Below are 24,072 nucleotides of genomic sequence, written 5' to 3' on the forward strand. Positions count from 1 at the left end.
CCTCCCCCCCACACACACCTCTAAAAATCAATGGGAAAATATCCTCTGGTGAGGATTAACCAAAAAATAAAAATAATTGAATAACAATAATAATTAAATGAGAAGTGGAACAGAAATTTTTAGATGGCAAAAGTATGTAAATGAGAGTTATAAAACTATAATTTGAGCAACAACAAAACTTCATCCTAAGCAGTAATCAGATAAATTCAGGTTATAAGTATTCCTTTTTGCCTAGCACATTGGTAAGGGTAAAGAAAAATGGCTGATTTTAACAAAGATTCAGAAAGATTGGCACTTTTATTCATTGTGGATGAAACTGTGTGAATTGAAATAACTATGTTCCGGGATATTGCAATAATGTGTCTGTTTTCGTTTGTTTTAATAAAAGCCTTAAAAATACACATCCTCTTTGTCCTGGGGGTGCCATTTCTAGAAACATGTTCTAAGAGGATAATTGCCTAGATGCCCCCCCCCCCAAAAAAAAAATCGCCAGAGTATTCATCTTTATAAGTGTTTTTTAAAATTTCCAGCCATAGGTATTAGACAAATGATGATATCTCCATGCAATGCTATTAAAGAATATGGAAATACTTCCTGGTCCATGTGGTTTGATGGTTAGAGCGTCATCCCATACACTGAAAGGTTGCAGGTTCGATCCCTGGCCCCAGTTAGTCGGGGGATGTTCAGGAGGCAACCAATTGATGTGTTTTACATTGATACTTCTCTCTCTTTCTCTCCCTCTCCTTCCTTCCACTCTTCCCTCTCTCCTTTAGTTCTACTCTCTAGGAGGAAAAAAAAACAAAAAACAGTGGAAAAATATCCTCATGTGAGGATTAATAAACAACAACAAAAAAAGAACATGGAAATATGTTCACAACATATTAAGTGAAAAGATTATAAAATTACAGTGGGGATGTTTTAGGTGGCCATTTCTGTAGTGCTGTGGGCCTATAAAAGTCAAAAATTATTTCTTCTGGCCCTAGCTGGTTTGGCTTAGTGGATAGAGTGTCAGCCTGCAGACTGAAGGGTCCCGGGCTCAATTCCAGTTAAGGGCACATGCCCGAGTTGTGGGCTTGATCCCCAGAAGGTGGTGTGCAAGAGGCAGCCAATCAATGATTCTCATCATTGATGTTTTTCTTTCTCCCTCTCCCTTCCTTTCTGAAATCAATAAAAATATTACCCAAAAAAAGGTATCGCTTCTGGAAAATGCATGTTACTAATCTCCTGCTTTGACAATTATCTCTTTAGGACGTAAACCAGAAGAAGAAGGTGTGGAAGATAATGGGCTGGAGGAAAATTCTGGGGATGGACAGGTATGTGGAGCCTTGACAGTAATTCTGCTTAGTGATGGACCAGTAGCAGTTCATTTGTTGATGGCTGTGTTTTGTTATGTCACAGGAGGATGTTGAAGCCAGTTTGGAGAACTTGCAGGACATTGACATGATGGATATCAGCGTGTTAGATGAAGCAGAAATCGATAATGGAAGTGTTGCAGATTGTGTGGAAGATGATGATGCTGATAATCTCCCAGAGTCTCTATCTGATAGTAGAGAACTAGAGGGAGAAATGAAAGAGCTTCCTGAACAGCTTCAAGAACATGCTGTAGGTACTTGGTCTCTAGAATGTGCCCTGAGTGCATCAATTCCTCAAATGTCATAATAGATGAGAAGTGGAGTATATGCTATACATTTGCAGAATGATACATTAAACGTTTCAGGGACACTATTGAAGGCCTGTCTGCCAGGCATTAGGCGTTATGTTCTTTAATTGGGTGTGGGGGGGTGTTAATCGTCACCTAAAGATATTTTTCCCATTCATTTTTTAGAGAGAGAGAGGAAGGAAGGGCAGGAGGGGAGAGAGACATTGATTGGCTGCCTCCCTCACTCGCCCTGACACGGCCAAGATAGAACCTGCAGAACTATATCCAGGATCATAAAAGGATAAAAATTAAGACTAGACTAATTCCAGAGTCCATGTACTTAACCCATGCACCATGTTGTCTTGGTACCATTTATTACATAATTTTACTTCTGTGAGGATAAGTTTGCTAGGTATACAGAAAAAGTGATGGATCACTGGGGCTTTGCCAGTTCTGTGCTTCTGTCCCCATACTCTGATTTGGAAGTTGATAATGGTAGGAAGCAGGGTTCTCAGACATGCCATTCCATTCAGGGCAATTGCTACCTCAGGGGCAACAGTCCCATTGTCATTGGCATCCAGGTTTGGGGAAAGTGGTGGTGGCCACCAAAGTCTAAGAATCCACTCCAACGCATGATTCTGGACATTGTTCCTCGAAGAGTAGTCTCCAAACCTCATGCTCCAAATCTACTTATAAAGTTTATGTACTACAGTAACCTACCTTATCCATGGGAGTAGGTTCGAAACCCCCAGCAGAATCACACTATATTGTTGTTCTGATTTCTGCACCGTATTTAGAATTTTGTCAAGTGATTTTTTAAAATTGATTTTTAGAGTGAGGAATGGGGAGGGAGAAAGAGAGAAACATCAATGCGAGAGGGAAGCATTGATTGGCTGCTTCCTACATGCTCCTTACCAAGGATTGAGCCCACAACCTAGGCATGCACCCTGATTGGTAACCAAACTTTCGGTACACTGGACAACCCCCAACCAGCTGAGCCACAACGACCAGGGCTATCATAAGTGATTTTTCATGGCTGTTACTTGTTATTGTATAGATGTTCCATTATGTTACCTTATTGATGTAATAAACTGTCTTCTCTGTTTACAGCTAGAGGACAGAGAAACTATAAATAATTTAGATACTTCATCATCTGACTTCACTATATTACAGGTAAATTGTTGTATCTCTCAATAATTTTAGCATCAAAGGTTATACTACAGTTTCTGGAAATCACTGCAGACATTGTATTGCACTCCCAAGGAAAAGTCATTGCAAGGTTTGTTAACATTGCCTACTTTGTCAGCATCTTTAGAGAGGTATTGCTCCCCTCCCCCTAAATACAATGTACCTGTTGCAAAGGACTCATCGTCTTGACTTCCCCCTCAATATGGCTTCCCTGTAACAGAGGGCATATTTGGGAAAGTTTTTGCTGATTTGATTGCTGAGGGCATCCTCTGTAGAAAGACTATTAGGTCAAATAGCAAGGGGGGCTCCCTCCCTAAGAAAGATTGACGGGGTCCAGACTAGGATGCAGGGGGGGGTAGGGTGGGCAGAGCACAGACATCACAGCTGGGACAGGTGGGTTCCAAAGCTTCTGGTTCTGCCTTTGGGAAGTATTTCTTACGGAAAATGCAAGGAATTTTTTTGATTACTGTATCATTTTAGCTGTTTCATTACCATCTGTAAATATTAAACCTTAGATGAGAAAAAATGAGATGTGGACTAACTTACAGGTATGATTTCAATAAATGTGGGTCTTGGGTTTCCTTTTAATGTTTCTGCCAGACTTATATGTATGTAAACTGTTGGAATAAACTTGGGTCTAGTTTTTAATTTATTTTTTTAATCCTCACCCAAGAATAGTTTTTCCATTGATTTTGGTTTTTTAGAGGGGGCGGGGTGCAGAGAGAAAGAAACATTGATGTGAGAGACACATCAACTCTTTGCCTCTTGTACACGCCCCAACCAAGACTGGGGATCAAACATGCAACCCAAGTACATGCAATTGACTGGGAATTGAACCCACAGCTCTTCGTAGCACAGGCCAGAGCTCTAACCACTGAGAAGCTGGCCAGGGCTTGGGTCTAATTATTAATAGAAACTTTTTTTGTTTGTTTGTTTGTTTGAATATATTTTTATTGATTTTGGAGAGGGAGGGAGAGAGAGTGAAGCATCAATGATGAGAGAGATCATTGATCAGCTGCCTCCTGCACAACCCCTGCTGGGGATCAAGCCCATAACCCACGCTTATGCCCTTGACCGAAATCAAACCTGCGACCCTTCAGTCCGAAGGCCGATGCTCTATCTGCTGAGCCAAGCCGGCTAGGGCTTTAATAGAAACTGTTGTAAGGAAATGAAAATACAATCAGCTTATTCCAGTCCCTGATTGTTCTTTTGTTTGTTTGTTTGTTTTTTATGTCAACTGTGCTGCTTAATTAGAAATCACCTTTCAGATAATCTCTTTTTGCTCTGCCAGGCAGGGCAAGGTTGGTTGTTACTGGTTAAGTAGAGCCCTAGCCTCAAGGAGTATGCAAATCTCAAAAAATAAAACTTCGTGGAACCCAGCTCACTTTAGGACTGATGTCTCTCCTACTTTGAAGAGATGCATTTTATTTCTCCCTATGAAAAGAAAGGAGGAGCCAGTTATGGTTGTTTCATTGAGTTTTTGTTATAGGTCAAAGACTCCCAAGTTAAAATGGAAAGCATATAACCCTTTCCAGAGACAAATAGGAATATATTCATTTTTCTTTGGAAAAAGTTAAGAGAATTGTTCTGCCTGGAGTGATCCTTTGTTTTGCTCATAGTGTTTTACTTCCCAAAGTGGCATATGCTATGTTAAAAACAACTTGATTAACAGTTAAATGAAACTATGAATAAAGTGAACAATTTCCTACGGCTTCCTAGAATGGCAGGTCAATTTCCAGGGAAAGATACAGACCATCCACAACCATTTATGGGGTATATGTGAAATACCTGTGATGTGATGGTGTGGATACAGACATGAGTGAGAAGACTGGTCTCCATCCTCACAGGGCCGGTCCTCCATGCGTGGAGTACACACATAAACAGAGCATTGGGAATTGGCCTGACTGGTACACAGCCTTTGCTTAGATCTGGGCTCTGTGTGCTATGTGTTCTTGAGCAAGTTTGTCAATCATTCTGTGCCAGTCTCCTAATCTGAGAAAAAAGATGTTACTAATAGTTCCAACCTGCTAGTACTGTCTAATGATTAATATATGTATACATAAGGTGTTTAAATTTGCACCTGGAACCTAGTCAGTGCTCATCACTATTGACTGGAATTCTAGAATAATGTATCTTGTAGGGGACGGGATTACATATTGAGAGAAAGGCCCTTCAGCCTCTGAAGCCATTCAGGATGACCTTTCTATGATTCAAGGACCCCTGACCTAAATGTGTAAGACTTGGCTGGGAGTGAGGTCAGGGAACAAGTGGGCCTGTTGGGGAGGGAGGTGGTGTGAGGGGCCATTGCTAAAGCCTTTAGGCCACAGAGGGACATGTGCTCACCATGGTGGCAAAAGTGCAGACAGATGGAGATGGGAATAGTAAACCAGAGGCTATTGTAGGTGAGGGATAACAATGGTCTGAATTGACAGGGCTTCCTGAGAAGGGTTGGAGGGATATTTAGGAATTAGGGCTGGCCCAGTGGGGGCCTTGATTGTAGGAGATATATGTAATCCTGGAGAGCTCTCATGTGACAAAGGGGTAGCCGTGGTACAACTGCGAAATAACAGTTTCCAACTACGTGCCTGTATTCCCTCAGTCTTGTGAATAATCTAAATTAATGCTACATTAATTACTGAAAACCTGGTTGTTTGCTATGTGTCAGGCATTCTGTTAGAGACTAAAAGTAGAAAAATGAAAACACTGCTCTTCTTGCATTTAAAAGTTTTGTCTAGAGGGACGGATAGGCATGTGATCAGTTCATCACCATGAAAAGTGAAATGTTGCTAGGCGCTGAGGAAACACAGCAAAAAATGAAAACCAGATACCAGATTCCTTGAGAGTAGCCTGAAATATGTGGGGTTTGGGGCCCAGAGGAAGGAGCTGGAATGCCAGCTGTGTGGGCTCTTTTCCTTCACGAGCAAGTTCTCGCCCTGTTGCATTTGTGAGTGCTCTAGTCTGTTATTTCCCTTTTAGTTATTGTAGTTTTCGGAATAAATCAATTATCTAGCACAGATCTTATTTTTTTATTTTATTTATTTGTGTTTTTTTCACAGGAAATTGAAGAGCCATCCTTGGAGCCAGGTACTGTTCAATGAAAAATTTATCAGCGGGGGTTTGGAACCATTCTAGTTTTCCACCTTCTCTAATTTGAATTCTTAAATTTTAAAAAGTTGCCTTAGTATAGTATACATTGTTCTAAAAGTTTACGATCCAGAACATACCAGGATCATAGAGATTGGAAACCCAGCCATATCACCAGATCTGTGAAAGTGGCTAATTTCTCATTTTGCAAAATGTATTTATGAGATGAACCGATCTCATGCCTTTTTAAATATAAATGGCACTTAAATGTATGTAGAAAGTGTTTGCATGCCTCTCGAGCTAATACTGCTGTACCCCACAAAACAGATCTTGTGATATTGGACAGTACCTTAACTTTATGGTTTTTAATTCAGGCAGTGCAGGTAGAAGTAGGGAGATAAATTTTAAAACATTGAGACATAACTGGATTCCAGAAGAGGAAAGAGTTTCTTCATGAGAATTCCAAACAAATACTATTCACTTTCTGGACTTCAAATATCTCAGAGCACCGATGGAAAAGATTCTGATTGTCATGTTGGACTGTTCTGTTAAAAGAAATTCAAAGAAATTTGGAAATTGAGCTGTTCAGTGAATGGTGATACATTCAGTTAAGCAACTTGGACTTTGGAAGCTAAATTTGGAAGAGTCATATGTAAACGACGACAGAATGAAGACTGTCAAGAATCAGCCAGAAGGTTTTGGGGGTTAAATCTCTGGGATGCTTTTCTCTTCCATGTAGCGTAGCGGCTTACTCTAGCAGTCGGTTGGAGTGCAGGTAGTGTAACCAGTGTAACGTGTGTACCCGCGGGTTTTCCAATCTCTGTGTAGCTAGCAGTTCTCTTCGTGTTAGTGTGGCAGCCGTGCCAGTTCCACATTTGTGATTGCTTTATTTCCCTGGTAATTAAACCTTGTGCCATTCTATTCCTGTTAAATCCGTAGAAAATGAGAAAATACTCGACATTTTGGGGGAAACTTGTAAATCTGAGCCAGTAAAAGAAGAAGGTTCCGAGCTGGAGCAGCCATTTGCACAGGATACAAGTAGCGTGGGGCCAGACAGAAAGCTTGCGGAGGAAGAGGACCTTTTTGGCAGCGGCCATCCGGAGGAGGGTGATTTAGATTTGGCCAGCGAGTCAACAGCACAAGCTCAGTGGAGCGAGGCAGACACCCTGTTAGCGGTAGTGAAAAGGGAGCCCGTGGAGCAGACAGGCGGTGACGAGAGGATGGACTGTGAGCCTGTAGGGCTAGAGGAGCCAGTTGAGCAGAGTAGTAAAGCCTCAGAGCGCACAGAAGCCTCTAGCGAGGAGGTCGCAGAAGCGCCCCAGGAAGCCTCAAGCCCAGACCCCAGAGATAGCAAAGAAGACGTGAAGAAGTTTGCTTTTGAAGCTTGTAATGAAGTCCCTCCGGCTCCTAAAGAGTCCTCAGCCAGTGAGGGCGCTGATCAGAAAATGAGGTTTGTTTTTTCTCAGTTTTAGACCAGACGCTATCTCCTTTTCATTGGTCGTTTAATGACACACATAAGCTGTTTTTTCTACAATTGGCCAGCCAGACTGACGAAATTGTAATTTACCTCTAAAGAATGTTTTATTTCTCTTTGTTTATTTTAAACTGATTATATAATCTTTTTTCTTTTCTCAACCAGTCATGGTTGTTTTCTTTAATTCTTCCTAATTATCTTTAGCCCAGCCGAATTAATTAACTCCTGTGGGTCTGAAATCTTATGGTTAGGTCAGATTTTCAATACAAGTTTGTCGGGGTATCATTTTTTCAGAACTAAATTTCGGGTAGGTATGCAACCTCAGCACGTGTTTTATAATTTTGAGTTGGTTTCCTCTCTGCTTCTGTCTCCTGGAGTGACATTCTTTTTTCTCTCTAGTTCTGTCGAAGATGACTCAGATACAAAACGGCTTTCCAAAGAGGACAAAGGTAGGTCCCTACGGCAGTCTCTTGTAGGGTATGTGGCCTCAGCACTAGTTTGGTATGTTAGTGCATTTCTCACCCAGATGTGTCTTACATGGGACCTTTTTCCACTCCTGCTCTTCACTCTGCAGGTCCTGGGTAGTGGGGAGCAGGCCAGTTCTTTCGGGTTGATGTATCAATGTAATGCAGGCCCTTGTTTTCACAAGGGCACTTTGGAAATGGAAAAAATGCTCTGGTGTCAGATATCTTGGGGTTACCTGGTATTTCAGCTTTATCAGCACCTTACCTCTTGATTACAATTTTTTCTTTTACATTTTATTATCCAGATTCATTCTTTTTTTTTTTTTTTTTTTTAATATATTTTATTGATACTTTACAGAGAGGAAGGGAGAGGGATAGAAAGCTAGAAACATCGATGAGAGAGAAACATCGATCAGCTGCCTCCTGCACACCTCCCACTGGGGATGTGCCCGCAACCAAGGTACATGCCCTTGACCGGAATCGAACCTGGGACCCTTCAGTCCGCAGGCTGACGCTCTATCCACTGAGCCAAACCGGTTTTGGCCAGATTCATTCTTAATCAGTGTTATAAAAAGAACCATAACTGGGATAGGTGCAAAGTATGTGTCACCAAAAAGGAGCCCCGAAGTGGTGTGACACAGATACCAGCATTCTTTGTTCAAAAGCCACCTCACTGTTTTTCATAATATGGTTTGGTAACTTTGAGGGAATCTCCATGATCCTAACAGCCCCTGGCTTGCTGTTACAAGTGGCATTGCTGCAGGTCCTGTTGGGCCTAGTGTGTCACTCCAGTTGTGTAAGGACAGTGGGCTTTGGGGCATGCTGGTATCTTGAACAAGTGGGGGGAACATACGTGATTTCTAATGATTTTAAGACTCAGGATATTGTATGAATTATATTCTTGACCAGACTCTGTTTCTCTGTTTTTTTTAAATAGGTCGTAGCAGTTGTGGTAGAAATTTCTGGGTTAGTGGACTTTCTTCCACAACCAGAGCTACAGATTTGAAGAATCTTTTCAGCAAATATGGAAAGGTAAGACCAAGGGTTTTCTGGAGAAGATGTCTTTAAGCCAATTTACTATAGCCTTTATATGCAGATTACTGTCCTCTCAGTGACCACTTTGACACCTTGTTGTTCTTTGAGCTCACAGCTCATGGCCTGTGTAGGATCACTTACCCCTCTACGTGTGGAGGTGACAGATCTGTGGAAGCTCCCAGATTCCCTCTATTTTCTATTCGTCCCCATCCTCTGCCCCCAAGCTACCACATTTTTTTAAGGCTTCAGGACTTAAACCCAAGAAGGGCTACAGGGGCTGTAGCAACGGGCGGGCAGAGGGATGCTATCAGCACTTCTGTGAGACAGTGGTAACTGCAGGACAGCACAAGTGAGGCTGTACACATACAAGGCCTTTGCATCTTGACCAGTGACAGGTTCCAGCTCTGCCACTCACAGTTGTGTGGCCAGGTTCATGTCACTTCCCTTATGGGAACATCTGTATCATCTGTATACTGGGGGACCTTCAATTGCTGCCTCCTAAAGATGGTATGTAGCTATAGCAGAGCTATGGATGCCCTGCCTGTGACCCTCACCTGTAGCCTGATTAAAAAAAAAAAAAAAAAAAGTTTATATTTATCCGAGGATACTTCTTCTTTTCTTTTTTTAATACATTTTTACTGATTTCAGAGAGGAAGGGAGAGGGAGAGATAGAAACATCATTGATGAGAGAGAATCATTGATCAGCTGCCTCCTGCATATCCCGCAACCCAGGCATGTGCCCTTGACCGGAATTGAACTGGGGACCCTTCAGTCCATGGGTTGACACTCTATCCACTGAGGCAAACCAGCTAGGGCCGAGGATATTTTTTCCATTGATTTTCAGAGAGAGTGGAAAGGAGAGGGAAAGACAGAAATAAATACTGATGTGAGGGAAACACATCGATTGTGTTGCCTCATGCACACGTCCTGACCAGGGCCCCTGACCCTTCTATCCACTCAGTTAAACCAGTTAGGGCACCCATAGCCTGTTTTTACCTATAGTTGGGGCATTTATGGCCACTTCCCCTCTGCACCCCCAGCCCCTCTCTCTTCCCTCCCTCCTCAGCCCTTGGTGATGGCAGTGATGGATAGACACTCATGCACCAGCCTTCCCCTCTCCCCCTCCAGGTTCCCACTACAGTTCCTTGTTTGTTAGGGCACTTGTATTGGCTTTCCTTCCTTTTTTCTCAACTTCTCCCTGTGCCTCCTGGACTTGCCTCCCAAATAAATTACATCCAGGGCTCCTTGTCTCTTAGAGCTTTTGGGACAAGCCAAAGTAAAACTTGGTACAGGCCCTTGTTTATATTAAGGCTTGAGCAAATTATAAGAAATAAAATCAACAGTATTTACCTTGGTTATTGATGTTCAAGAGCTAACAAAGGGAAAATTAAACATGCCATGGTAATAGAAATAGCTGACGACTCCCTGGGCCTCAGTAATCCAGGGTGAGCCTTTCTTCATTCCCCTGTGGCCCCCAGAGGAGATGGGTGCTTTCAGCAGGGAAATGTCACCCTGAGGCCTATGGGTTCTTGGGAGCATTGTAGGTTTCATTGAACAAAGAATTAGACCACTCTGAAACCTTCCTTTGGGGCTAAGATTTCATGTGGAAAATAAGGATGAATACTGGCTCCTATGGGGCTTCTCCTGAACCTGGTGCCAGACATCAGCTTGCTGAAATGATTGGGGGAATTACTCAGTATGTGAGGATGTACCTTTAGTGCCTCAAATATCTTAATGAACTTGTTATTCCTAATGAGATGAATTCTGTCTTCCAGAGTGCTCGTTGCAAACTTGTTCTTATGTCAATAGCCATCTGTAGATATGTCTTTCTACTTGCTGCTCACATCTATGACTGTACATTCAGAGTAACTTTTTTACAAATTTGAGATAACATTAAAGGGATGTTTGCAGAACTCTGCCTTCATTTTGCTTTTGCCACACTGCCATCCTGGTTCCCTGGAGGAATAGCCAAAAGTGGAGGAGGTCTTTGGAGTAGTTAACTGCAAGACAGTAGCATTATCTTCACCAGTCATCTGCCTCTTTTCAGGCACCTGGTGACAGGGTTTTCCCATGGATCCTCATACCAGGGAGGAGGCCTGACGTGGGGTATATCAGAGGAAAGCAGTGTGAACCGTAATGACTGTGTGGTAGGGTTTCGTGTCCAAGACATATTTCTGTGTTTTCCTTTGAGGTGGTGGGTGCCAAGGTTGTGACAAATGCTCGGAGTCCTGGAGCTCGCTGCTACGGCTTTGTGACAATGTCCACAGCAGAAGAGGCCACAAAATGCATTAACCACCTGCACAAGACTGAGCTCCACGGGAAGATGATCTCAGTGGAAAAGGTAAAGGGCCATTTTCTTCCAGGGCTGTGACTATTTGAGGAAACATTAAGGTAATACTTCCATTTGCTTCTATTTTTCAGGCAAAAAATGAGCCTGCTGGAAAGAAAACCTCTGACAAAAGAGAGGGTGAAGGGAAAAAAGAGAAGTCCAGCACCAGTGAAAGGTATTCTTTTCTCTAAGGAAATTGTGGCCAAGACGATTTTTTTGTTTGTTTGTTTCACATCCTTCAGTTCTCCACAGATAGGGAAGAGCACGAGGCCACTGACCCCCTTTATTTTTCCCATTTGTTGTAAGAGGGTTCCAGTACCAGTTATTGTGCTGGATTTCCTTAATCCAGGGGCACTTGGGGAAAGCAGGATAGACTCCTTGTTCTTGGTTGTCTTGTCAATGCCAGTTGAGGCAGCCTCCTTCTTGGCATTTGGTGCTCATTGCAAGAATCTAATAGTGGCTGGTTTGTTATCAGAATACCTGATCTAACATACTTCTTTGTTTTGGGGTCTTACCTAGATCAGCAAACCTTAAAAGGGAAGATAAAACTGACAGAAAAGATGATGCTAGAAAGGGTGAAGATGGAAGTGGAGAAAAGAGTAAAGATCAAGATGATCAGAAACCTGGCCCTTCAGAACGATCTCGAACCACAAAATCAGGTAGCCTGCCGCCTAATCTATATGAAAAAGCTCACTTTGAGCTCTGTTCCTGGCCGTTGTGGTATGTTGGTTTGTTGTCATCAGTTGGCAACACAAACTAGATTTATTTTCCATAGAGTTCAGTATTTTTTTCTCATTTGGATGTTTCTTGTTTCTTACTTTACACTGACACTTTCTTCCTGTAGGTAGTCGAGGAACCGAGCGGACTGTAGTAATGGATAAATCTAAAGGTGTGCCTGTTATTAGTGTCAAAACATCGGGATCCAAAGAGAGAGTGAGTATTGATTTTCTAACAAGGGTATTTAGCAGTTTTTTTCATTTGACATCCATTTACATTTCTAAGTGTGTTTTAGGGAATTCTTGAGGTTAATTTGAGAAAGGTTGTCTACCTTTTCAAAATGTAGATCTCTTGAACTTTAAAAAAAAAGCTTGAAAGCTTTCCTTTAGGAGCACATGAGATCTTGCTCTCTGGCCCATGCTGTCAGTTTGGTTCTAATAAACTCTTCCCCCCCACCCCCCAATAAACTCTTAAAATTCTGAATAAATAAGTAAATGCTTTCCTTTATACTTTGTTCTGATGAGAATTATTGCTCTTTTTTTCTAAAGCTAATATTAAGATTCAAACATGGGAGTGGTTGACCTTTTCCCCGAGCCAGTGTTTACCAGTCCATTTTCATTGCCTACCCTGAAAGTTTCAGCAGTACTTCATCGTGCATTCCTAATCTACATGTGACCCAGCCAACCTCCAGCCACCTTAGCTTCATCCTGTACTGTCTCCTTGCAGATGCTCTGCAGAACACAGAATCCACAAAGTACCTGTGTTAGGTTCTTACTGCTTCAGTCTCCCTTCCATTAGGGTCATGGACAGTGTTGATAATCATACATTCAACTTTTGACAGCCTTAACAACTTTGATAGATGTGGGTCTCCAAGATCACCCACATTTAGTGATTCACTAGAGGGACCCTTGGATTGAGCTTATAGAAGTACTTCCAGCTAAGGTTGGCTACAATGATGCAGTGAGGATACACAGTGGATCATGGGAAAGACAGGCAGAGTTTGGAGGGAACCCTTTACCAGCTCCTTTGCGTCCCTCCCTCCCATGAAGGCTCACAGAGCAGTGAAAATGCAGCAACCCACGGGTGATGCTTCATTAGAGTCTTAGGCAAGATTTTTATTGGGGGCTGGTTACTTAGCATGTATCAAATTCCCAACTCCCAGAAGGAAAGCAGGTGTTCTGTGTAACTATAGTTTACTCAGTTCAGGCATAGTGAACCACCCATACCAGTTAACTCTCCATTGGGGACACTTTGAGCATCAAGTTCCCAGATTCCACCCTAGGCCTGTTGTGTTAACCCTGTGTTGCACAGATGACAAACCATACCAGCTGTTGAGTAGTGTGCATCAGTTGCAAGTAAACATTTTGATTATGGAAGTCGGTATATGTTTTTGCAAATATTTTAGTATATTATAGCCTTTACTCTTTATTAAAAATGTTTAGGCCCAGCTCGCATGGCTCAGTGGTTGAGTGTCAACCTATGAACCAGGAACTCACGGTTTGATTCCCAGTCAGGGCATGTCCCTGGGTTGCGGGCTCAATCCCCAGTGTGGGGCGTGCAGGAGGCGGGTGATCAATTATTCTCTTATCATTGATGTTTCTCTTTCTCCCTCTCCCTTCCTCTCTGAAATTAATAGAAATACATTTTTTTTTAGAAAATGGTAAAATGAAAGCGTGGATTCCAGGGCTAAGATAGGTAGATCTCAAAAAGAATGCAGTCGGCACAAATAAGGAATCCTCCAACATACCAAAAGGGGCCTCAGTTGGACACTCACTGCATATTAAATTATGAACGAAAACTACAAGATTAAGGAATTTATTGTGGATGCAAAAGACAAAGTATTAAAAAATACTTCCTTGATCTTTTATTATTATTGTATTTTCTATATGAACAACTGTAAACCTACTTTTGCATCACCTGTATATTAGTATTAAATGGTGATGAAGATCTGTGATTTTGAATTATAAGCAAAATATTAAGTTCCTTGGGAGGGAACCTGTTGTTACTTGTCTCATTAAACATTAATCTTCATTTCTTATCTTCATGTTGGATGCGTGGACCTGGACATGATTGTTTCTGTTGTCATTTCTACCTTCTTAATGTTCCTTGGTGAACCAGGTTTCTAAGAGCCAGGATCGCAAATCAGCCAGCAGAGAGAAGCGGTCTGTTGTGTCCTTTGATAGAGTCAAAGAGCCTCGGAAATCAAGAGACTCAGAGTCCCGCAGGTGAGTCAGGGTCCAGAAATGTTCACTGGTTAGTTGCTGCCCTGAACTGGTTATAACTGTGTCCAAGGCTATTTCAAAGCCCCCTGTGGGTGGAAACTGTTGGCCCCTTCGGTTTTCAGTTGCCATGCTGTGACTTTTAACTTAGGCTTTTTCAAATTATTTTCTCATGTAAATAGGCTCATCTCTTCCTGAAGATTATGGAAGGGAACAGTGGCAGGAGATGGAATGCTTCTTGGTGCAGTCGTGCTAGTTAACACCAATTTTCTCTGGAAGCTATGAAAAAGGAAAAATAGTGGGACAGATAATGAGCAAGCTGAGACATCCTCATCCTTAAATAAGCCAAGAAAAAAATGTTTTTATAATTTTTTAAAACTAAACACAAATAGCATTGACCACATTGAGTGACAGTTTTCCTTCTCAAGAAAGAACTTTTAAACTGTAGTTTAAAAAATAATTGTTAGTAAAAAAAAAAAAAAGTCTAGAAAGTAAGAGGAAAGGGAATGGGGTACTGTTTTGTTTTAATGTCCCACACAGAACTTTATGCCTAAGAGGAAAAGGCATTGGGCAAAGGAAATTTTCATTTTCATAATGTAATTGGCAAATAAATCAGCAGAACTGAACCATATACATGTGGAAATTAACCTGATAAAAATGACATTTCCCACTAGTGATGGACTCCCAAAAATGACTTCAGGTCATTTGTTCTTTGGATAGTCCTTTGGGTCTCCCAACTCACCAACATCCTTGACAAAATAGTTAAACTGATGACTGAACACAGGCATAAAAATTAAAATTATTCATATAATATGAAATTAAATATATTTGTGAATTTTAGCTTTAGAAGTCCTGAAAAGTATGAGGGAGAAGTAGACTAAATCATAACTTAACCTTTCTATAATGGAACACCGAAGAAAAAGTCAAAAGACATATGACAGGTGGGAATAAAGGTCATTTGAAATAAATGTAATAAGGAAGAAAATAACCTGATAGTAAAATGGATGAAAGACATATAAGTGTCCACGAAACCTGTGGAAAGTGGTTAAGCCTCACTGGGGATCAAGGAAATTGAGATGAAAACAGCAGTGAGACCAGCTTTTTATTCACCAGTTTAGTTTGATCCACCATTTGAATTATAGTGTGGGAGACGGATATTGGTAGGGGTGGGAGTGTACATGGCACACAGCCTAGGGAGACATTCTGCATAGGCACACTTCTAAATCCTAGTGTCCCGGACACAGTAATGCCACCTCTTCAAAGCTCCCTGGATGAACTTATGCACAGGAAAATGGGGATATGGGTGTCCCTTTTGTGAGACTAGCACCCACGTCTGCCTCTGGGTGCTGGTTATGTAAACCTGCCTACTCCACAAGCTCCTTCCTGAAAGCGCATGGTAAATTACAAAATGGGGATATGGGAGGGTTCTGGATGTGTTACGTGAACCAAGGAAGCTGCCATTTTGTCCAAAATACAGACACAAAACAAGGCAAGATTATGCATTTCTGTTAGTACAAATATGTGTCAGTAAATACATAGCAAAAGATGGAAAGGAGACAGGCTGGCAGGTATACAGAGTGGAGGAAACATGCTATAGTATGATCAGTATCACTACCACAAGAATGGCTCTCCAGCATGGGGCAGGGGCCCTGCATGGCCTCGTCGGCACTTCACCACTCAGCTGTTACAGGCCCTTGCTTGTTAAATTCATCTGAATTTATATAACAGCATCAAATGATTTTGATTCTAGTGCACTAGCTTGGTTTCAGTGACTAATTGAAGTTCATGATTTAGAGAGCAAAGGTTCTAATTCAGACTTAGCTATGAAAAATATGTTCTGTTTCTTATTTTTAATGGGTAATTTTACAGAATCAGATGTTGAACTCCAGAAAGATCTTAGTTTATATTATAGACCCCACACATACCCCTTTGCTGTAACCTGGCTGGTCTTGGACTCAACTGAAAGCACAGCCAATGCTTAGTTTCGGGGCTCTTGCTGCTCTTTCGTATGCAGTGGGCTCCATCCTTGTTGTTCCTGCTAGAGCAGCAGTCCTGCAGGTCTACACCCAGCTCTGCAAGCTACATTTCTGCAGTGCTCCATGGCTGCTCTGCATTCATAAAGCTCACCCCACTGGGTGATGCCACCAGCACTGCGGCCTTTGGGCCCCTGCAGCTGCTGCTCTCTGCCCACAGGTTGCGTGAGCGCAGTGAACGGGAGCAGCGCATGCAGGCACTGTGGGAGCAGGAGGAGCGGGAGCAGCTGGAGTATGCCCGAGAGAGGCTGGCCTTCCATCGGCACCGCCTGGAGCGGGAGCGCATGGAGCGGGAGCGGCTAGAGCGCGAGCGCATGCATGTGGAGCATGAGCGCAGGAAGGAGCAAGAGCGCATTCTCCGAGAGCGGGAGGAGCTGCGGCGCCAACAGGAATTACGCTATGAGCAGGAACGGCGGCCTGCTGTGCGGAGGCCCTATGATGTGGATGGCCGGTAAGCCGAGCTGCTCCCACCAGCTACCCTTGGGTGGCCTATGACATTAAGAATTGTGTTATGGTCCCCAAAATCATGTTCACTTGGGATTCTTATTTAAAAGGAAGCACTAGTACTTGCTACAGTCCAATTCAATGTCCTATACTTGGTCAGGGAATCTGCAATGGTCTGAGGTCCAGTGAGGAAATAGTTGGACAAAGTTGTGCTGATGAAGTCACTATCTTCCAGTCCCAGAACAGATTCCTTGAGGAGGGAGTTCAGGTACCCAGGCAGGCAGACCAAAGAGCACCTGCTGTGGGCCCCCTCCAGGCTTCGTAATCATTGCAGTAATTTGTTTTTGCTTATTCAAATAATAAAAGTTACTATTATAAAAAATATTGATGTGGTACGTGAAACTAAAGTGCTAACCACCAGTGAAAAAGAGGACTAAATTTGAACCCTGCTGTGAGGACTCTGGGTGATAATCCCAGCAGTGATCCTTTTTGAGTGTTTCCAAATGCATTTATCTTTTTTCTTCCTCATGAGCTAAAAGAGGTCTCTGTATAACATACATTGTGACTTCTATAAGAGGTCTTTAGACTCCTCCAGGACTTTTTAATGCCTTTGTGCAGAATACTGATGCTGGGAGTCTGTTCTACTTATAAATGTTTCCAAATGTCACTTCAAGTACTTCTAAAAGCCCTCCCCACTGGATGTTTTTAATGGGTCAAGTCAGTGTCATGGATGAAGACACAGAAGTACATTATAGAGCCGCGATAACACCTCTTGCTTGCTGTCTTGATAGATTGAGGCCAACCCTCATGGTGGCCATTCTGCAGATGAGTATGTGTGATCACCTCTTACAGGCAAACCAAATCTTTTCTACATAGGGGAAGCGGATGTGTTGAACAAAATAGAACAGTCATTCAGTCAGATTTTTTCTGTTTGATTGTTAATTGTCATCTGAGAATATTTTTTCCCATTGATTTTTTAGAATGGAATGGAGGGAAGGTGAGAGGGGGGCAAAGAGAGAGACATCTATGTGAGAGAGACACATCGATTGGTTGCCACCCACACACACCTCAACAGGAGTCTGGGATCAAACCTATAACCCAGGTACATGCCTTGACCAGGTATCGAACCCATGACCCCTTCAGTGCGCAGGCCAACATTCTAACCACTGAACAGCACCAGCCAGAGCTTTCAGTCAGATCTTATGTCACCCCTCCAGCCTCTCTCAGCTTGTACAGCAAAGAATACTCTGTTGATCAAGTTAAGTGGTGGGGTCAGGGATAGTCTCGGGGGGTAGTTTACCAGCTCCCACAAGATGGTCTCTTTGGAGGGGGGAAATGCACTCAGCCCTTTCTTCCCATTCCAGGCGAGATTATGCCTATTGGCCAGAAGCCAAGAGAGCTGCCCTGGATGAGCGTTACCATTCTGACTTCAGCCGCCACGACCGCTTCCACGACTTTGACCACAGAGACCGGGGCCGCTACCCTGACCACTCAGTAGACAGGTTAGCTGGGCCCCCATGATCCTGCCTACTTAATGCAGGTGACGTTTGTCCTGGGTCGTCATTTTTAGCAAGGAAGTGATGTTGGCCCTTCTAGGTTCTGTGAATCCAATTGAACAGTGTGTGTGTGGAATACTGGATTCAATTTGGGAGATGTTTTCTATTTGGTGGTCTAACCAATATCTTCTTATGGTTTCTTTTCAATTATCTATTTCAGGAGAGAAGGTTCAAGGTCAATGATGGGAGAAAGAGAAGGACAGGTAAATCAGAAGCTATGGTTGTAGGCCAAGTTTTCCCATTGAGTTCTCTTTCGTTCTTCTACCAGCCTTCCTCCTCCTCCCATTTGCATTAGTGCAAGAATGAGTAAAGGAAGGGTAGCCCTTCACTGTTTGTGGGATGACAATTTGAATTGTGCTTTGTCTTGTTTGGAAATCTCAACAGATTTTCTGAAGCCCTTTTTGGATTTGACCTGAAGTTCTATACACCTAGTAACTAAATGCACTGGTAGTAAAATGCTAGAGAGTGCCCTAACCGGTTTGGCTCAGTGGATAGAGCGTCGGCCTGCGGACTGAAGGGTCCCAGGTTCGATTCCGGTCAAGGGCATGTACCTTGGTTGCAGGCACATCCCCAGTAGGGGGTGTGCGGGAGGCAGCTGATCGATGTTCCTCTCTCATCGATGTTTCTAACTGTCTATCCCTCTCCCTTCCTCTCTGTAAAAATCAATAAAATATATATTTCTTAAAAAATGCTAGAGAGCCTTGGGTGAGTCTGAAAGGCTCTGTAGGAATGTACCTTGTGACCTACACAGCTGACAGATGCCACACTTCCTTGTTGTGGAGTCCAGGTGCACCTGTGGTCCCTGGTCAGTCTTCCCTGCTGATCCTCAGATAGCATCCCAGTCTCTGGTCCACACGTTCCCTTTGCAGAATTAACACCTTAGGAAATAAGCTTAGTTTCCTACTTTTTTTTCCTATTTTACATGTGGATTGAGAAATTTCCCAAGGAATCCCAACTCCTGAGTGGTTAAATGGAAAATCGAAGGGATTGAGAGAAGGTTGTGGTCAGGGTGATGTTCAGCAGAATTGCTGTCCTCTGAGTCTGTCCTTTCCCTGACTCCAGCATCTTTCCCAGCCTGTTCCATCATTTCCTAAGAACGTGGCTGTGGGTGGCTTGGTTCCTTGGTATATCGAGGGGTTCCTCTGCCACCTCAGGACTAATTCTGTGATCCTCGCATGAGTCCATTTTCTCTACTCTTGGAGATAAATCTTACATGCAGCCAAATCTAGACCCAGTCTTAAGGTTTTTCTTTAGTGGAGAAGTTGAACACATTGGTTAAACTGTCAAGGCTCTAGAATCAGAACCAGGGTCATCATGCCTGGTGCCACCACTTTTGCTGAGCCTATTTCTCTAGCTGTGAAATGAGGTTATTCTACCACATAGGTGGTTGAATAAATGAGACCACATGTTCAGAGAAAGTGTTTGCACAGTCCCCACACATAGCTGTTATTGCTAGTGGGTTTTCATCTGATATCAGACAATACAAAACTGAAAGGGTTTGTTGTTTTTAGTGCTGCCCCAAATGGCAGATGATGACATATGACAACAGAAAGGGGAAATAGCACAGACCTTCGGGGCCTTGTTGAACTGTTACATGGGGTAGTTAGTTGGACAAAAGAATGTTGGTTAAACTTTAAAATGCCAGGAAGAGCCCTGTCTGGTTGGGCTCAGTGGATAGAGCGTCGGCCTACAGACTCAAGGGTCCCAGGTTCGATTCCAGTCAAGGGCATGTACCTTGGTTGCGGGCACATCCCCAGTGGGGGGTGTGCAGGAGACAGCTGATAGATGTTTCTCTTCCATCGATGTTTCTAACTCTCTCCCTCTCCCTTCCTCTCTGTAAAAAATCAATAAAATATATTTTTAAAAATAAAAATAAAAATAAATAAAATGCCAGGAAGAGGTGGAAATGGGCTTTAAAGAACCAGGTCTTGCTAAGTTGAACTTTCCCGCTTCCCTGTATTAAATGCTCCTCTGTCCAGTTATGTGTCTTTAGATAGAAGGCTTCATGTAAAAACTCATTCTTTCTTAAACCTTCGACTTTGCCCACAATCAGATGAAGCTCTGTAAATCAGGAGCTATAATTTATTTTGTAGAAGTGTTATTTCAGGGGTCCACTTTAAACAGCTTTTCTTTAATTTGACAGCACAGACTTTGGTGGACACTTTGGTCTTTGATTTCGCCCCTTGAAGGGACAATGCTCTATTTTGTCCACCTGGTAAAATTGACCCCTTATCTTCTCTTGGTGCACACTTGGGGGTAGAAGATCAGGTGGCAGTTAGGGCTCCATGTATAGGGCATGGCCTTGGAGGGCTCCCAGCCTAAGGGGTAGGTGAACATGGCTGTGGCAGTGACCGGACTGCTGTTGCAGGCATCCAAGGGGCTTCATGACCAGGGCTCCCTTCTAGTTCCCCCTCTTATCAAATGTGGTCCTGGGGCAAAAGCCCCCAAGGTCCCCGGTTGGATTTGTGGAACAGCAAATCATGGAGGGAAAGCCACCCCCCCTGGTTCCTAAAAGTCATCCATGGATGTTCCTCTAGCAGACAGGGGTTTCTTCTCTCATCCCTCATGAGAGCACGGAGAATGGGGCCAGGCACTACTGGGGCTGCACCAGCCCAGCTCTTGATGTTGCATAGCCGGTGGCAAATCGGGCATAATGCCAGGCCCAGTAGTGAGTTGTGTTAAAGGATCCCTTGTGGCCCTTTTACTCTGTGGTTCTGCAGGGGTGTTTATATTGTTAGCACAGGAGCCCATTCTTGGCATGGAGCAGTTGCTAGGCCCCAGCACCCCTCAGTCCCTCAGTCTGTCAATTCTCTGCCTTCTGATTAATCTCAGCCCTAAATATCCTCCTTTCCTCGACTCTGGAGCACCTGTTCTTCACCAGACCATGAACAGACTTCAGCGATGCAGCTGTGTCATGTGAGATGAAATGGCATGTGTGGCATAGGCAGTGTGCAGAGTGCCTAGCAACATAGACTTGGGTGTGCAAGTGCTTCTGAGTAGTAGTTGTCTTTATTACCTTGTTGCCCCAAAGGCCTTGGGAAGGGTTAATACTAAAGCCTTTTCATTTTGGCTCTTTAACATTCAGCATTATCCTGAACGCCACGGAGGACCAGAGCGCCACAGACGGGACTCCCGTGACGGGTGGGGCGGATATGGCTCTGACAAGATGAGCGAGGGCCGGGGGCTGCCTCCTCCACCCAGGTTTGTGTTTCACACTCCACAGTTCCCTTGTGGGCCTCACATATAGCTGACAGGCTGAGGACCCACCATCTTCAGGGGGGTGATGAGCACTGGCTCTATGGCTCAGGCCACCTTGGAGCTCTTTGAGTTAACATGGGGCCAGAAGGCAGTCCTGTTTTCCTCAGTCCCCACTGCCTGAAGGGATGGGGGGCTGGGAACACAGAATGCTAAACCCGAACTCCAGAACCCACTGCTGTTGCTGTTCTGAGAAGCAGAGATGGGAGCAATCCAAATCAGAGATGTTTCTTTCCAAGGGGCAGACGTGACTGGGGGGACCATGGCCGAAGAATTGAGGATGACCGTGCATGGCAGGGCGCTGCTGATGGGGGCATGATAGACAGGGACCACAAGAGATGGCAAGGTAAGGACTGGCTCTCAGGGACACATCTGTCTGTAGAGAAGCATCTAGAAAGCTTAAGCTGCACCTGCTCTTCACTAATCATTGCTAATCCCCCTCTGAGAGCAGGAGTACTTTCTCTGCTCTCCCTCCCCTGGTAGAAGAGAAGCCCCTTAATGTGACTGGGTGGGGGTGGGCAGTGAGGGTTGGTACAGAAGAGTGATGTGGGTGTTGGTAACTCCTTCCCCCTGTAACTTAGTGAGGACAGCCCTGTGGCGTTCTGGTGCTTATACATTCACTGGAGACTTGTGAGATTTGGTTTGACTGGGTGGCTCAAGAAAGGGACTGGACATACCAGAACCCTGTGTCATTGTCCTCTAAACTACATTCTGTGCTTGGAAGCACCATGTGAAAAGTGTCTCTTGTTTTCCAGGTGGTGAGAGAAGCATGTCTGGTCACTCTGGGCCAGGTCACATGATGAACAGGGGAGGGATGTCAGGGTAAGGCATTCTGTTGGTTGGTCTCTCTGTACTAGTCTCCTCTTTATATGTTGGCTTGCCTTGGGGAAGGTTTAGAAACATTCAAGTCTTCCCAACTTACACTGCCTCCCCTAATGTACTGTGTCCTAAAATGGTGCGAGGTCTGTCCCATGGTGCTGCTGCTTGAGGGAAGAGGGTTCCGAAGAGCATGTGACCCACAGGCACCCAACACGTCCCACTAAACAGACTCAGAATATATGAGCATCTGCATTTGTTCCAGGCGTGGCAGCTTTACCCCCGGTGGGGCCTCTCGGGGTCACGTGATCCCACGTGGTAGAATGCAAGGTGGATTTGCTGGCCAGAACCGGGGCAGCCGACCTAACGACGCTCGCTTCACTCGCCGCTACTAAGTGCTTGGAATCCTGTGTTCCATCATGTGGCAACCAGAGTATGTTCTGTTAGGATTTATCTTAAACTGTGTACAATAACTTTTTTTTTTAATCTGCTGCCATATTGTAGCTCGATACAATGTGAATTTGTTTTTTGGTTGTTTTTTTTTTTTTGTAATAAATGTGTTTCTGTTCACATATCCTTTATTTAAAGCATCCTCTCTTTTTAATTCTGTCTCTTTAAAACAAAATTATACTCAGCACAGCTTTTCCTTTAGGGAAAGAGGGCTGGCTTCCAGGGACTGTTGGGGTTTCCAGCAATCCTGTAGCCCTTGCTGTGAACAGGCTGTTATTTTCTGTGTGTGTGGTAAAATATATGTAACATGAAATTTACTACTTTAACTATTTTTCTGTGCACCTTCAGTGGCATTTAATTCATACTGTATACAACCATCACCAGTCATCTTCAGAACTTATTTCCCCAAACTGGAACTCAGTAAACACTAACTTAACTCCCCCCACCACTCCCCAAGCACCCTTCATCTACTTTGTCTCTATGGATCTAACTCCTCTAGGGACCTCACATGAGTGGAACTGCACCCTAGTGGGGTGAGGACAAGTTAATAGCAAAGTGGGGAGCTGAAGGAAGAGGCGCTGTTGAATACCAGGAAGTGATGAACTCTGCTGGGGGAGGGGCAGGGCCTGCGTGTGGAAGGGGTGTTGTCAGGACATGAGAAGGGAGGAGACCTTATGGTTGGACAGTGAGGCCGGTGTGTTCAGGGACCAAGCATTCCTGTAATCCAGGGGTTTGCAGCTCCCACCCTCAGCTTCAAGGAATCGTATCCCCTCTGCTCAGCCAACGGGCTCACTGTGTTCTGCTGCCGGAGACCAACCACCTGATCCTGTGACAAAGGGACCAAGCTCTGCCTTTACATCCTGCCTTGGGGCAAGTTCCTTCCTTTCTGAGTCTCCATTTGCTGAACTGTAAAATGCAGCTACTGGGTTGCTTTAACAGGTACCATTGTGGGACTTTCCCCCTCTCCTTCCTACCTATTCCCCCTCCCGTCCCAACCCATCTCATCTCCCCTCCACCCCAGATACAAATAGCCTAATTCTCTGAAGGCCACATAGCAGCTCCCAAGTTCGTCCACTAGGATACCTATTAACCACAAAACTTTCCAGAGAAACACAATGGCTGTGTGTTACCTTGTACTTCCAGACTTAAAAGCTGGTTTGGCCTTCAGCCACTATGGGAAGAGACCAGGCTGCTGCAGACCATGTGGCCCAAAGTTGGACAGCATAAAGGAAGGGGCTCAGCCTTTGCCCAGCATATGGCTCTGTGAACAGAACATCAGCTGGACTTTGTTCTCAACAGGTGACATGGAAACACTGAGCCCAGCACACACAGGATCCTTGAGGCTCATGTCTCTCCATTCAGCAGAACT

The 24,072-nt window shown here is 43.9% G+C and overlaps 1 protein-coding gene across 2 annotated transcripts in view; it reads left to right on the plus strand.

The window, feature by feature from the left end:
- Window positions 1–22,827, plus strand: part of SAFB (scaffold attachment factor B) — a 42,654-nt gene extending 19,827 nt beyond the window's left edge. The window contains exons 3-21 of one of the 2 annotated variants that reach the window (XM_080674459.1): window positions 1,249–1,313; window positions 1,399–1,602; window positions 2,750–2,812; window positions 5,884–5,911; window positions 6,851–7,361; window positions 7,785–7,834; window positions 8,787–8,881; window positions 11,076–11,225; window positions 11,306–11,388; window positions 11,733–11,872; window positions 12,058–12,146; window positions 14,049–14,155; window positions 16,343–16,633; window positions 17,991–18,128; window positions 18,343–18,385; window positions 21,268–21,383; window positions 21,683–21,783; window positions 22,193–22,259; window positions 22,519–22,827. In XM_080674459.1, the coding sequence (XP_080530585.1) occupies window positions 1,249–1,313; window positions 1,399–1,602; window positions 2,750–2,812; window positions 5,884–5,911; window positions 6,851–7,361; window positions 7,785–7,834; window positions 8,787–8,881; window positions 11,076–11,225; window positions 11,306–11,388; window positions 11,733–11,872; window positions 12,058–12,146; window positions 14,049–14,155; window positions 16,343–16,633; window positions 17,991–18,128; window positions 18,343–18,385; window positions 21,268–21,383; window positions 21,683–21,783; window positions 22,193–22,259; window positions 22,519–22,648 (2,471 nt within the window). In that variant the 3' untranslated portion in view covers window positions 22,649–22,827. Of the gene's footprint in view, window positions 1–1,248; window positions 1,314–1,398; window positions 1,603–2,749; window positions 2,813–5,883; window positions 5,912–6,850; window positions 7,362–7,784; window positions 7,835–8,786; window positions 8,882–11,075; window positions 11,226–11,305; window positions 11,389–11,732; window positions 11,873–12,057; window positions 12,147–14,048; window positions 14,156–16,342; window positions 16,634–17,990; window positions 18,129–18,342; window positions 18,386–21,267; window positions 21,384–21,676; window positions 21,784–22,192; window positions 22,260–22,518 lie in introns of both variants that reach the window. The other variant, XM_080674458.1, reaches the window with a different exon arrangement.
- Window positions 22,828–24,072: the final 1,245 nt, after the last annotated feature.

The sequence above is a fragment of the Plecotus auritus genome (assembly GCF_963455305.1).
Source record: "Plecotus auritus genome assembly, chromosome: 6".
Taxonomy (NCBI): Eukaryota; Metazoa; Chordata; class Mammalia; order Chiroptera; family Vespertilionidae; genus Plecotus; species Plecotus auritus.